The sequence below is a fragment of the Drosophila subobscura genome, chromosome E, assembly GCF_008121235.1.
Source record: "Drosophila subobscura isolate 14011-0131.10 chromosome E, UCBerk_Dsub_1.0, whole genome shotgun sequence".
Lineage (NCBI taxonomy): Eukaryota > Metazoa > Arthropoda > Insecta > Diptera > Drosophilidae > Drosophila > Drosophila subobscura.
Window position 1 is genome coordinate 12828197 of NC_048531.1, and position 14289 is coordinate 12842485.

The 14289-nt window shown below is 48.8% G+C and overlaps 1 protein-coding gene across 1 annotated transcript; it reads left to right on the forward strand.

The window, feature by feature from the left end:
* The first annotated feature begins 12418 nt into the window (after nt 1–12418).
* Nucleotides 12419–13943, forward strand: LOC117890426 (gamma-butyrobetaine dioxygenase). The gene is made up of 2 exons (XM_034795246.1): nt 12419–13466; nt 13539–13943. Exons 1-2 carry the CDS (start codon nt 12559–12561, stop codon nt 13861–13863), a joined length of 1233 nt encoding a protein of 410 aa, XP_034651137.1. The 5' UTR covers nt 12419–12558; the 3' UTR covers nt 13864–13943.
* The last annotated feature ends 346 nt before the right edge of the window (nt 13944–14289 follow it).

Consider the following 14289-nt stretch of genomic DNA (forward strand, 5'->3'; position numbering starts at 1 on the left):
GGCGAAGGAAACATTTTGTTTAAGTGCTAAATAAATTCGAGTAATGAGTTTGCCTCGCCCAGTCCTGCCGCTTGGGGGTGTGTGTGTTTGTGTTAAATGCTGCGGCAAGTTTCATAAAATATGCAAGGACTCTGCTCTCACACACACACACACACACAATGCACTCACGTAACGGGCAAATGGTTGCTGGCTTTTAATACACTTGCACTGCGCTCCCCGCTTCCCTTCTGCTTCCCCACTACTTCGGGTGCATGCAACGAAATTTCGTACGGCTTTTTACCGCTTTTTCTTTTTTTTCGGCCAAGTTTTTAAGTCGGGTCCATGGCTGCTGTAATGGAATTTTATTGCAAGCTCGCTCGCTGCGACTTGCCTGCTGTTTGCGCAGGCGAAACATGTTTCAGACATTTCCATAAATGAAAACCTTCAAAGCAACTGCATGCAACATATGCAACACTCTTTTTTGTATATATTTATAGCTAAAGTACAGCCTGACGTATGCCTTCAGGCATAATTAAAGCGCTCGGCGACCAGCAATCGGCCAACTGTCGAATGTTGGGCAATAACATTTTCCGGAAATTGATGCCGCCGATCAATCATTTTCCAGTTTGCGGGTACACCCCGCAAAAAGACAGAGAGAAAGGGAGAGAGAGCTGTAAGGGACACCGCTCCCGGGCCGCCTTCTGTGGCCTGTGGCAGAATTTTCATTAAGGCAGTTTCTCTTTCGACCGCTCTGTCCTGCCATTCCGTAAGTTGAGACGTTTTCATTTGCATTTTTTTTTCTTTTTGTAGAAATCGCCAAGATGGTGAAGCGAAAAACAAACTGCGTCCGCACATTCCAGCTACTCGTCCTTCTTCTGCTCCTGCTCCACCGCAACAGGACTCTTGTTCTGTTCAATTTGCGATGACTGCTGTAACATTATCTTGTTTGCTCATGACACGCGACCAGGCCGGGCCCAAAGCCCCATCAAGTCAGGCCATTTCCGGCTGCCTGGCATTGTCCGGCTTTTGGCAGTTCACTCGCTGGGCTGGTCGCGATTCACGACGATTCATTCGCGATTTGCGACAGTCTTTTGTCATTTTCCGACTGGATTTCCCCGTCTCCCTCGTGGCTTGTCAAAACAAGGCGAACAGGCGAAATGAAGCGTGCAATTGTCTGTCTATTCGCAACTTAAATGGCCCTTGTAACGAGCACATTGCGATGGCCATCACAAGTTGCCATACACTCGCAGTGATTGCATTTTATTAGCTGTCAAATTTTAATTAATTCCCAACATCTTGACTCTCCTTTATGCCTTAATATGCTGAGCTCCCCCCGTTCGGAGAGCAGCAGGGGAACCTCAAGCCGCAATGCAAACCCACGAGACAATGGGGCACCAGCCATAGAGAATGGGCTGCCTCTCTGACAAAGCGTGCTCGGTAATTATTGAGCTCAGGTGTGGGCATGGACATGGTATATCCTGCCTTTATGGAGCCATAAAGGAGCAACAAATTGGACTCCACCCGTGCTGGCTGGGAGGCGGTGGACTGCTAAGCACAAAGAAAAAACACGCAAGATAAATGGGCCAAGTTATATTAGAATGGCGGCTACACTCGAGAGCCACTGAATGGCAGAGGGGAATGGGGATGTTCCTGGTCTCCGCTCGACTCGAAGTGTGAATAAAAATCTAAGCAAAAATGTGAATAAAATGAGCAACAAAAGAGGGCTTAGAATAGCTCCAAGAGTAAGCTATAAATAGCTTTTAGTTGTTGAAAGAAGGCTTCTAATAAATCTCGGAAATCTCTGCAACGAATATAGAGAAAGTTTAGAGGAATGTAGAGGAACGACGAGTTGTCCACGTTCGCCTGATGTCTGTCTAAAATCTGTGTTAAATAGTTTCTTGGTTTGGCTGCAATTAAAATAAATTTAAATACATAATCGGAAGATTTACACACTGCAACTCCAGCGTCAAATACTTCTTAATTACTAACCAGTAGCGGAGTGTTAGAGCAGCCACCTCCAAAATATTCCTAGGAGCTTAAATAGAATCAGCGAGCATTTGTTCTTGGTAACCCCACTATTATCTAGCAGGGGAGCTGTGTGTGTGTGTATGGTGTATGGGAAATACTTACGATAACTGCAATTTGCACTTAACCCTTGCCAAGCAGCCAGCCAAAGAGGCGCTGCTTGAAGGGCCGCCTCAGTTTCTTGGGTTCTCGGCTCGCAGGCGTTTCATCCGAGGCGTTGGATGCAACGCTTCGGCCTTGCTTGTTCACTTGGACAATTAGAGGAGCAACAGCAGCAGCAACAGCCACACACACACACAGAGACCCTTAGCTAACTGGCTCCTGGTAACCACTCCAGCCACTTGAAAAGTTGGCCGCAAAGTGCGAATGCATAATTAATTCCAATTATGAGTTCAGCCAACAACATCGGCAACATTGGCACTCGCCTTCATGCTCGAGACGAGACGAAACGAGACAAGATGCGTTCGGTGGGTGAGAACAGAGGAACACACACACACATAGGGGGGTCGAGGAGAATGGAGCTGGGGGAAGGGACAGACTTATCAGCGCATCGACAGCACGAGGCAAGGCCGCCCTCCGTTTCCCCTGAACTTTGAAGCTGGCAACTGTCAACCCGTGTGCTCCTGCTGCTCTGGCTGCTTCCCTGCCCCTCTGCCCGTCTGCTTGTTGCATAGTTTGAGTGAGCCAAGTGCTTGGCATGTTTAAACACATGCTCAAGTGTCATTTAGACAGTTATCTGCCCCCCACCAGAAAGGGCTGCCTGCCACCGTGGGTAGATGCTGCTCTGGAATATCTTTCGCCTCTTGGTTGGAGGCAGACAATTGATGGTGCTGCGATAAGTACGAATACCCCGGCTTAGCCTTGAGCGGGCAACTTTTGCCTCAATTACAAAATGCTAAAAATTGCAATATCAATAACATTTTATGTACTCCACAGCGGGGGGCTGGCCCAGGGGAGGGAGAGCTCGCTCTAAGGGTTTAAGGGTAACAAAAAGTGCTGCGTCTAAGTGTTGTTCGCCAGCCTTCAAAGCCGCCTTCACTATTAACGGAAATGCATTCTGGTTGTGGCTGTTGTTTGGAGAGCGTCGCGTCGCGTTGCGTTGTGTCCCGTCCCGTCCCGTCTCGTACCGCGCCTCAGCCAGGCTCAAGTGTTTTAATGGATTTTCCAAATGAACAAAAAAAACCCACACACGCACATAGTACGGGCATCGTAGACGTGGCAGATTGTTGGATTTTTCCTCATTTTGGTTTTGCAAACACATAAACATAATTTTTTCTGCTGCCTGACAAGAAATGTCAAGATTTTGGTCTCATGTTTCCCCGTGACATCTCTGCACATGCATCAATCATTTGCGGCTTCTTCCGCATCGCCCCCGCCCCTCAGGCCATCCGTGGGTGGCTGGGTACTCCATTAAACCAATCAAAAGGAAGTTCAGTTCATAAAAGATAATAGCCTGGCTTAGCCCCATGCCGCCTGCCGCCTGCCGCCCGCCACTGCCGCATGCCACTCAAGGACCTAAATCCGTGGCGCAGCTGCAGCCTCTGCCAGCTAAGGAAAAGCCTATAAATTTGCAGATTATTTGCATATTGCGTCTGCCACTCCTGGGGCACGTTCATTTTGCTAAGCTTCTTCCTCTGCGCATTTTTTGTTTGTTTCCTTGGGTGCTTTTTTTTTGTTTTTGTGTAATTTTCAAGACAAAGCACGGGAAATTCAATTTGCGCCGCTGCACAAACTATGAAATGTAAATCAAGCGACATTAAACGCATAATGCAAACAAACATAAATTCGACGCGAATGGGAGAGCAGGAAGGAAATAGTTGGGGGCTAGCGACCAGAGTGCAGACGGATGCAGAGATTTGTTGGGGCTCTGATAACACATTTTATAATGCTACGAGAAATATTGTTCTGTTTGCGTAGCGTAGGAGTAGCGGTTCGTGGGCCAGTGGAAACGGGGGTTGAAAAAGTGATCTGTGCTTACAAGCCACAGCTGCGTGAGAGCCGTGTGGATCGTAGTCGTAGCGCAAGAGAGCGAGAGGCAACAGTCTGCGCATGGTAGAATTACTAATAGGTAACGTCGTCAGCTGAGTGCAGGCCCATAAGCTTATTCACCACGCTCTCTCAGCTCTCAGAGAGGCAAGCTATCTCTCTCTAGCAGATAGCAAACGTTTTACGTTCTGCACTCTTCGTTTTTATTGTTTCTGCTGACAGCAAAGAAAAGATGTTCGATAATAAATGAAACGAAATAGTTCAAAACAAATAATAACATTTTAATAGGTATGTTATAATAAAAATGTAGATATTTTTTTTGACCAATTAGTCTTTGTTTCGTAATTAGTAAAATACTTCCATGCAAAGTTTTGGATCGGCATAGAAAACAATATTTTGCAGACATGTTCATTTCTAATAATAAAAAATAAAAAAATACACATCCAAAATAAGAAAGTACTTGCATGTACAGTACTTAATTTCATTGTCTTCCGCTTACGCCTTCATTCGTAAGCAATGAAGAAAAAGAAGAAGAAGACAATGAAAAAATTCGTGCGCTACACAACCTCTTTCGTCGACGTTTGGCAAACGACTGACAAGATTTACCGGCCTCGAATGAGAAGCACTGTGGTGAATCCGTTACCTATTAGTAATTCTACCATGAGTCTGCGTAGCTGGACGTTAACAGTTGTAGCTGCTGTAGTCTGTTGTAGCTGTAGTGCTAACAGTCTGTTGTAGCTGTAGTGCTAACAGTCTGTTGTAGCTGTGGTGCTAACATACTGTTACTACCATGCTTGAGCTGCTGCTACTGTAAACACTTTCATTGGGCATTATACCTGCAGCAGCACTGAATAATTCGTATTGATCTCTCGGGTAAATTTAACGAAAAAATATCAATGTGTGTTCGTTCAGCTTTAATCCGTTTACGGCCTTGCTCCTTCATAATTGGTTTCTTTGGGGTGAGGTGGCAAACATGTCGCCTTTAATTCCCGACACGCTGTGGCCAGCAGTCCCGCAATGAAATTATCCGCCTGTCAACGAGTTAATCGAACAGAATGTGTCCGTGGCGCCTCCACAGCAAACTGAATGCCTCGACCGACATGGCAGCATGGGTAGTTGGGAGGACAGAGAGAGCTGCATCATTGTGAAAATCATTGCCGGACGGTTGGCAAATGTTTTTAATTTATGCGTTTCCATCAGCCATGAGCCATAGCCATAGCCTGTCCATGTCCAGTGGCTCATCCTTTAAATCATTTTTAATGAAATCTCTTCGCAGGCAGGACAGCAGGACTACACTCAGCTGTCCACTCCACTCCACTCCACTGCATGGTGACTGCTGACAGCCAATGCTAATCCGAGTGCTGCAGTTGATGAATGAGTCATTTGCTTAGTAATTTAAGCGTTCATTCAATAAGCGGGTGCTGGGAGCTGGCTCTAAGATTTGTGTAACCAAATACTCATTACACAAGTTGCTGGCATGCGGAAGCTGGCAGAAGAATATGCTGATGTGAGGGGTTCAGTGCACGCTCCCGCTCCCGCTCCCCTCTCCCCGCTCCGCTGTGTGCTATTTAAGCCAAAAACAAATATTGACTGCAAAGTCAAATGCCTGACGAGACGGGGCCAAAGTGGGTGGGGCGCAGCATTTAAAGTAATCGAGTGTTAAAACGGCAAACGCAGGCCAAACACTGGGCCAGGACAAGTCAAACAGAACCACCCACCAACCCCTTGTAAATATTTAGTTTCTCATAAATTACGAGTGTGTGTGTGTGTGTGTGTGTGTGTGTGTGGGGGGTAAATCAGGGAGTCAGGGCTTTAATGCCTCATTAAAATATGCACGATGGCAATAAAATTCAAGCTGACGTCGCTGGAAAACGTTGAAGCGATCTGCGATCTGCGACCGCCAGTCCTAGAGTCCCAGAGTCCCAGAGTCCTCGAGTCCTCTGGCAACCTTCAACCTGCGGCCGTGTCATAAAAATCTTCGGAGGCAGCTTGACAAAGTTTTCACATAAAATAAATTGCTGCCAAATAATAGTCATCGGGGGGGAAACCCGTTAACGTGTCGAAGGCGCTGACGACGGCTGCCGGCATCCTGGCTGCCGTTTTGGCCAACGGCAATTGATACGAGGCCGGGCAGAGGGATGAAGTGTAGGAGCAGGAAGGAATGCTTCGAGGCCATCAGCTTGTTGTTTATTAAATTACAAATAAATAATGAGACTGATGGCAGTTCAACTGCTCCGTCACACTCCTTACCTCTGCCGCTCATCTGCTGCCTACTGCCTACTGCCTGGAGTTATTAAAAAGTTTACAAAAACAATTAACACAGTCAGTCGATGGGCAGGGTGAAGGGTGGGCCCTGAAGGGTGAGAGCAAGAAGAGCCTTTTGCTTCCTGTCAAACATTTTAAAGCAACCAAATGACAAATGGGATAAAGTGCAGAAATGTTCTTTAAGCTGCAGTTCCACTCCAATTGTGCTCTGGCTGGATGGCTGGATGGCTGGCTCGGTGGCCAAAGCATTAACCAAAGTTGCAGCCGCAACAATAACCGGTAGTAGCAGAAAACCCAACCCCAACCCCAAGCCGCACCACAACACCAACACCAACCCCAACCCCTGGTGGTGGCTGGAATTGGAATTGCAGCCGCAAATAAATTTGTGCACAGCAAAATATATGGCAAAAATATAAAGAATTGCATGTGCATAAAAGTAAAGTAAAGCCAGAGCAAGAACAATGCCAAAAGCAACAAGCAACGAGTTGCTGCCTCCTTTTTCATTACAGTCCTCTGCCCCAGCACCAGTCGCAGTCCCCTGAGGGAGCGGGGCGAGGGACAGGAACTGCCAGGACACAGCCGGATACGGCTGGGTTGGGTTAGGGGTAAGAGATACTCCGGCCATTGTTTGCAGGCGCGCGCTCTGATTAGAGCAAAAAACAAAATACAACAACAGCAAAAACAGCAAAAAGTATAAATATATATATAAAAGAAGAGGTATGCAGTCGCTCTTTTACGAGTGCTCGTATTTGCTGTGTGTTCTTCGTTGTATTTTATTCACAAATGCGGAATCAAAGGAAGGCACATGGCGGATCTTTAAGCACTGAAAAGTGAAATAACTCCTTCGGTTGCATGAGCTGGTGTGGCAGAAGGGATAACTCTATTTATACATACATTTATTTATGTTTCAATCGGATTGATTGATTCAAGCGAAAACTTTGAAATTCATTGAATTATTTGGTAAAAGTTTGGACCAACTTGAATGCGAATTGCCAGCCATCGAACTGTGGAAATGCATGAACAAAAATACAGACTGAAACGAGTAAATATAAAAACACATTTGGAATTAATTGGCATTACTTATTCCATTAAAAAAATCCCTCACAGTTGTACCTGCTGCCATCTGATCTCCTTTTGGGTTTTATGCACCCTGATTAAGCTCTCCTTTCAGTCACTTCCTTGCGGCCTTTGTTTTTGTGTGTGGTGAGAGCCGAGGCTAGTGACCATTAAGCAGCTGCAGCTGTCAGCGACTTTCAGATGTGGCCGTGCCCCTGCACCATCTCTCTGTGTCCCACTCTGTTGCCACTCATCCGAACCGAGCGTGCGTTTTGTGCTCTAACCAAAGCGCTCAGTGTTAGTCTTTGATTTGTCACACCAAAGCGAGCTTTTCATGGCGTCCTGTCAGAGTTCTTTTGCCTATCTGCCAGACAGACAGAGTCAGCGAGAGTCTGTCCCGCTATCCAAGAGAGACAGAGAGAGAGATAGAGACTGTGGATTGGGGGCTCTGTTGTGCCTGTTTCACGTCCAGTTGTAGCCGTTGGCTGATTTTTGATGAAAAGTTTTCAGTTTCACATTATTCATGTCTTCCCCCAAAATCCCCAATCCCCCACCCACCCCTTCAGGATCTTTCCATGTTCCGTTCTATGCAGCGCTGCCCCCCCCTGCCCCCGACCCTCACCCAACCAAGTTTTGCGGCTGAATGGAGCTTGCAATTTTTTTTTCTATTTCCTCTGCTTATATTTTACCCAAAATTTCGTTGTTGTTGTTGTATTTTTGTTATATTTTAATTTTGCGCAAATGGAAAATAATAATCAAGAGAAATAATAAAATGGACGCAGGCAAAAAGGTGTTTGGGAGCCCGAGAGAATGGGGTGGATGTATCCTGAACCGAACTGGGCTGGGCTGGGTAGGGTATCCCACGATGGTGGAGGATTGACAAGGCGACCCGGCATGACAGCCGACGTACTGCTGCGGCTTGGGATGGGTCGGGAGGGGAAGGGTGAGTAGGTTGCAAGCCCGCAGCATCGTGTGGCTTTGTTTCGAGTGATTCTCCACAAAGCGCACTGCACTTAATTCTCTTTACGCACACAGAGAGAGAGAGAAAGAGTGAGAGGAGGGGAGAGAGTGGGGGACGTGCATGGCAGACATGTATGACAGGCTTTTTATGCCTAAGTATCTTAAGTTGTCAACTTGAAAAGGCAAAAGAAATCCTTTAATTTGCAGTAAAATGCAAAACGCAGCCAGCCTCAATTTGTCACTGGCATAGCGAGGGGGGAGTTGTGGCATATGTGTGCCTGTGTCTGTGTGTGTGTGTGTGTGTGTGTGGAGAAGAAGGCAACAAGTCGGACGGCTGCAGCTGCTGGCACAGGAGCACATTGGACTTTGCCACTTGGCATGCGAGCGCAGGCGAGTGGCGCCTCAAGGTATGCAGTAAATTAAAATGCAGTGACAGGGGCGTGGCATGGCGTGGGTGGGTTGCGAGTGGGAGTGGGGTGTGGAGTGCTGCTCTGACATGCCTTCTTGCATGAGGGTTGCACTCTCCTTTGCACTTTTCACATTAAAAACTTTTGCCCGCAGGCCGCCTGCCGACCGACCGATGCTTACACACATAAACTTATAAACGAGGCAGAGGAGGCATAAGAATGCCAACCTCAGTTTTGACACACACAGATACAGCGCATACACATGCCGCACACACACAGTGGCAATGCATTGAGCCATAAGCGTACGAGAGACTTTGATTCAGCGCGGGTGGCCAGCAAAACATGGAAGTGGCTCTGTGGCACACCTCCGACAACTCTCAGTGCACACCTCGCTGGCAGCTCCACAGCTATTTGCATATTCATAGATGTCCTGGACTCGTGTGGGTGTGCAGCAGGGATAGCGCTTATGGCCACGTTAATGGGAAACTAAACTGCAAACTTTGCTTTTGCACCGACGCACGCATACGTAATAAAAGGTGTAAATGAGCAAAAGAACTGCCAACTGCCACAGCAACAGCAACAGAAGGGACAAGCGAGTGGGGAGCGAGAGGAGAGCTGCAGCTGAAAGTCAGCCAGGTGAACAGGCAGCCAGACATGGACTTACGCCTTGGCCCATTATGAGGGCCACTTGCTGCCGCCTAAGAAGACAGCTTCGCATTTATGTGTGGGTGTGTGTGTGGCAGGCATAGTGGGCAAGTACTAGTATCTGGGGTAAGCTCAAAGCAGAGCGAATTCTGCAGTCTACAATTATTTGCACATTTAAGAGCAACTTGCCCCACTGTGCGGCATGTGTATTAAACTAAATTTAGCGCCACTTTGAATTACGGCAACTGCGAGTGAAGCTGACTTCGTAGCGCTGCATTACAATGCCAGAGAGCCGGAATAGTCACGGGCTTGCTCGTGGTCGTGGTCGTAGGGGAGAAGGAGCAGCAGGAGTAGCTCCAGCAAGGACGTCATGTTTGCAAATTTATGTCGTTGTAAGTTGTGCCAAAGGAAATGCCATAAAAATGAAGAACAGAATTGTGCGGGCAGCGAGCACAAGCAACGGAATGGACTGCCGGACTGCCGGATGGATGGACTGTCGGACTGCCGGATGGATGGAACGGCTGCCATGACAAGCTTGGACGCGCTTAAAGTGCAATTAGCGCACGTAATTGTAATCGAGTTGCCCACCTGGCCCACCAGCCCACCAGCCCACCACCTCCCAGCACCCAGCCACCACAGAGCAGTGCACGCGGCATACGGCAGTTGGTGGCCACTCCACGAAGGGTTTTGCTTTTGCTGTTTCGCCTGCCCACGGGGCTCCTTTCTCTTCTCTCTTCTTCCTCTCCCTCTCCCTGTTGCTCTCCTTTTTTGGTGGCTTGTACGCAGGCGGCTTTGCTTTTTTAAAGGCAACCGGGGAGCTGTAAATAAATTTGGCACTTAATCATATTTACGGATTTTGCGGGCACTTTTATTTATGTGTCCCACAGTGGCCCCAGCTACTTACTGCACTTTCCACCACGCTCTCTCCCCCTACACTGAGTGGGTTTTTTTTCTGCGAGCAATTTGCGCGACACTTTTTGGATTTCTTGGCGGAAACACACAATGCCAAGGTGTGGGCGGAGCTCCTGGTTCAGGTCCAAGTCCAGGTCCAGGTCCAATTTGTGCCCCATTCTGAAGTGGCAGGCAGCGAGTCGGCTTCTTGCCTAATTATGCGTTTCAGCATTGTCACGGATACGCGACGGAGGCGGCGGAGTAGCCAAAATCTGAATTCTCAATTCCGAAATGTGTCCTCGTCGCTGGCCACGAGGCTAATTAGGCCCAAAGCGCGGCCATTGTGCCCACCGTTAGGCTGGCATTGTCGAAATGTACTCCCTCCCCCCACAGGACACTTCCGCTCTGCTGGGCTTATAAATAATTTACGCATTTAACGGGCGGCTGTGGCTGTAGCTGTGAATAAGCTAAAAAAATGTAAGCCATGAAATTTGATTTATTTACCAGTTGATTGGCGGACAAGCGGTGGATGGGTTGGGGGTTGGGGGTTGGGATGGGATGGGGAATTCAATAAACTAATTTCGATTTGGGTTTTTGTTTTTGTTTTCGTTGGACCAATTTTGCGGCTTTGCGGGTTTTGTTTCATTTTCACAAGTGTTGAACTTTCATAGCCAAATCGATGTTTGCATAATTTGCGGTTTGTTTTTGTAGGGATTTGCGGCTACTGTCATTGGAGCTGGTTCTTTGGACTCGGCAGTGCTGTACTGTCATTTAAAACATTCAAATATCCATCATTCGTGGCAGGCTCTTACGGCTTTTGCGACATTCAGTCATTACTCAGTCGGCGCTGCATCGATATTCCCCACTATTGTTGTTCCTGAATATTGTTAAGTGCACGTGGGGAATGGGGACTGGGGACTGGGAATGGGCGTGGAGCTGTCTGTCACTTGAATGCATTTTCATTACACCTCATTACATTTCACTTGCATCTGCAATTGTGTCACGCTGCTGCTGCTGTCTTTTCGAGCCTTTTAGCCGCCTTTCGAGCCTATGAATGCCGAGTCCTCGGCACAGCAGCAATGACAGTGTAGACCGAATGGATTCGCCGCCTGAATGGGCTGTGAGTGTTTTTAATTGAAAACAATAAAGTTCTGCTGTTGCTCAGCAAAAGCCATTTCGAATTACAGGTGGTCGAAACGATTTTCCAATGCTCTCTTTGTGGAGGTAATCAATTCCTTTGGCATATAATTACTTGTGGTGCTGGTCTTTCCACTTTAAATACAAATTTTGACTCCATTTTATTAACACGTTTAATCATTAATTTGCCAGCAGCTTTTATGGCATTTTTGCATTTATAATTTCTAATTTTCAAACCCACTTTCCACTTCGGTTATGCCCTCAAGCATACCCTAACTAATAGAGTGGGCTGGTGAAAGGGGTTTTGGGGGCCTAGAAGAATCTCATCTCACTGTGAGAGCTAAGAGCTGAGCATTCCATGGATTGTTCGCTTCGCTGTCTTTGTTCGATGGAAATGGAAACGCGACTCGACAAGAGACGAGCGAGCGAGCCATAGATGGATAGAAACGAGGCCTCTACGCGATGGGGGGAGGCTGAACCAAATGCGAAAGTGATAATTAAAAATCGCGCCATACACGAGAGTTGATGCCAGATATTGCTGTTGTTGTTGCTGCTGCTGCTGCCGTGCCGTGGCGTTGTTTTCCCACTGATTCTTTATGGTTATTGTTTATGATTTTTCTGCCATTGCTGCCTGAGAGAGTTGCAATCAGCAGTGCGCGGAGGAAGCGCAGGGAAATGGAAAAAAGGATGTAAATGGGGATGGGGCACGAACGAAGTGATCAATGCGCTGAACAATGATTGACGGCACATCAATGGGGGGACGGCAGCACTGGGGGGAGGTAGAGGGAGAAGTGCACTGAAAAGGCCTGTCCCTGCAGCGGACAAACAATTATGCAAAATTGCAAACGCCTGCAGTTTTGTGCAAAATTAATTTTGCATTTTTTAATTTTACATATTCGAAGGAGCAGCGGAGTCTGGGAGCTGAGTGCTGAGAGCTGAGAGCTGAGAGCTGTGCGGCAAGACACTCGGCAATGAAATGAAAAACTGCTGCGACGACATTCTGCGCCTCTGACAAAGGATTGATAAGTGCTCGATGTGGTTCGACGTGGCTCACGCGAGCAGCCATCCATCTGGTTATCTGGCGGCGTACAGCCCAGAAGTAGGGCCACGTAGCCCCAAACGGGGGCAGAGCATGGCCTGATGCTGCTCAGGCCCCAAGACACAAGCTCATTCCGTTGGCAGAAGACCTCGCTGTTGGTTGTGTAAAATGTTTCAAGCGGATCCCCAACTGAGCCGCACCCTGGGGCGGCTCCAGCCGAAGGCAGAGCTGGACCAGCTCAGGCAGGATCAGCTGCGCATGGTGATCGTTGAGAGTCCTGGCCAGCTCCAGGACATGCAGTTCCCGGACATTTGGCTGCGCGACAACTGCCGCTGCGGGGAGTGCTACCTGCCCCAGACACTGAGTCGCCTGCCCCAGCTGTGGAACAACCTGGACACGAGTGTGCGTGTGCAGCGGCAGAGCGTGGATGTGGATCAGCAGGTGCTGTACATCCAGTGGTCCGACGGCCACGCCTCCCAGTACCCCTTCGCCTGGCTGCGGGAGCGCGACTTTGCGCCGGCAAACCGCGCGCGATACCTGAGCGACTTTTACCGCCCCGCGCCGCGCCACTGGAGCGGCCTGGAGTTCGGGCACATCCGTCGCGAGTTCCAGTACCAGGAGCTGCTGGCCAGCGACGAGCAGCTGCTGCAGTGGCTCCACCAGCTGGCCGTGTATGGCGTGGCGCTGGTCAAGCAGGCGCCCCTCGAATTCGACGTGCTGCGGCGGCTGTGCAACCGCGTGGGCTTCATGCGGCGCACCACCTACGGCGACGAGTTCAGCGTGCGCGCCCAGCCGGGTGCCAGCAACTACGCCTATCTGGCGGCGCCCCTGCCGCTGCACACGGACATGCCCTACTTCGAGTACAAGCCGGGAGTGACGCTGCTGCACACGCTCGAGCAGTCGGACTCGCCGGGCGGCGTGAACCTCCTGACGGACGCCCACCATGTGGCGGACCTGATGCGCGAACGGTATCCGGCACAGTTCCGGGTGCTCTGCCAGACGCCCGTCGATTGGGCGGACATTGGCCGAGACGGAGAGCTGGAGTTCCACAACATCTGGCGTGCCCCAGTCATCAAGTGAGTATCAGAATGGAGCAGGAACTACGGGCGGGAAACTCATGTAAGCCCTTTCGTCCTGTTTGATTGCAGCCTGGACGCCGAGGGTCGGTATGTGCGCATCAACCACAGCATTCCGCAGCGCGATAGCCACTTCAGTGTGCCGCTGGAGCAGGTTCGTCCTTGGTACGAGGCGATGGCCCTGTTCGTGCGTCTGGCCAACGAGCAGGCATGCAGCTTCAAGACCACACCAGGCGATGTGCTCACATTCAACAACCTGCGCCTGGTGCACGGACGCACGGGCTACGACGACACGGACCGCAACGTGCGCCACATCGTTGGCGCCTTCCTCGACTGGGACATTGTCTACTCCCGCCTGCGTGTCCTCAGGAATGCCACAAGCAAACCCACTCACTGAGTGGCCTCAATCATCATCATCACCGAGCACTAAGTTCTAAGTTCAATGTTAGTAATTATAGTCCCCAAATATATCCACATAATTATGTTCATACTTTGTGTATAATTTTATAATAAATTTCACTTAAACGCTAGCTAAATGGCAATTGATCTTTGAGGTGATTTAATTAGCCACAAACAGAGGCTGGGCTTGAGCTCTTACCCCACAGCATGCGAGTTGAATGGAAACTAATCGCATTCACTGGGACATCTGGCTGATTAGTTTCCCAGTGTAAACTGTCTGCCCTGAAGCCAAATTCTGGTTGGTAATTTTCGGGTATATTTGCTATTTGGTGTTGGCTTCAAATGTATAATTTATGCTCTCCATAAGGAAGCTGTAAGTAACATATTTAGATTTCAGAGATTCCACCTCTAAACATATCTGAAA

Bases quoted from the DNA above. Each gene is read 5' to 3' on its own strand.
- LOC117890426 (XM_034795246.1), top strand. From the start codon at position 12,559: ATGTTTCAAGCGGATCCCCAACTGAGCCGCACCCTGGGGCGGCTCCAG. The intron at 13,467-13,538 runs GTGAGTATCAGA...GTTTGATTGCAG, and splicing joins TGGCGTGCCCCAGTCATCAA to CCTGGACGCCGAGGGTCGGT.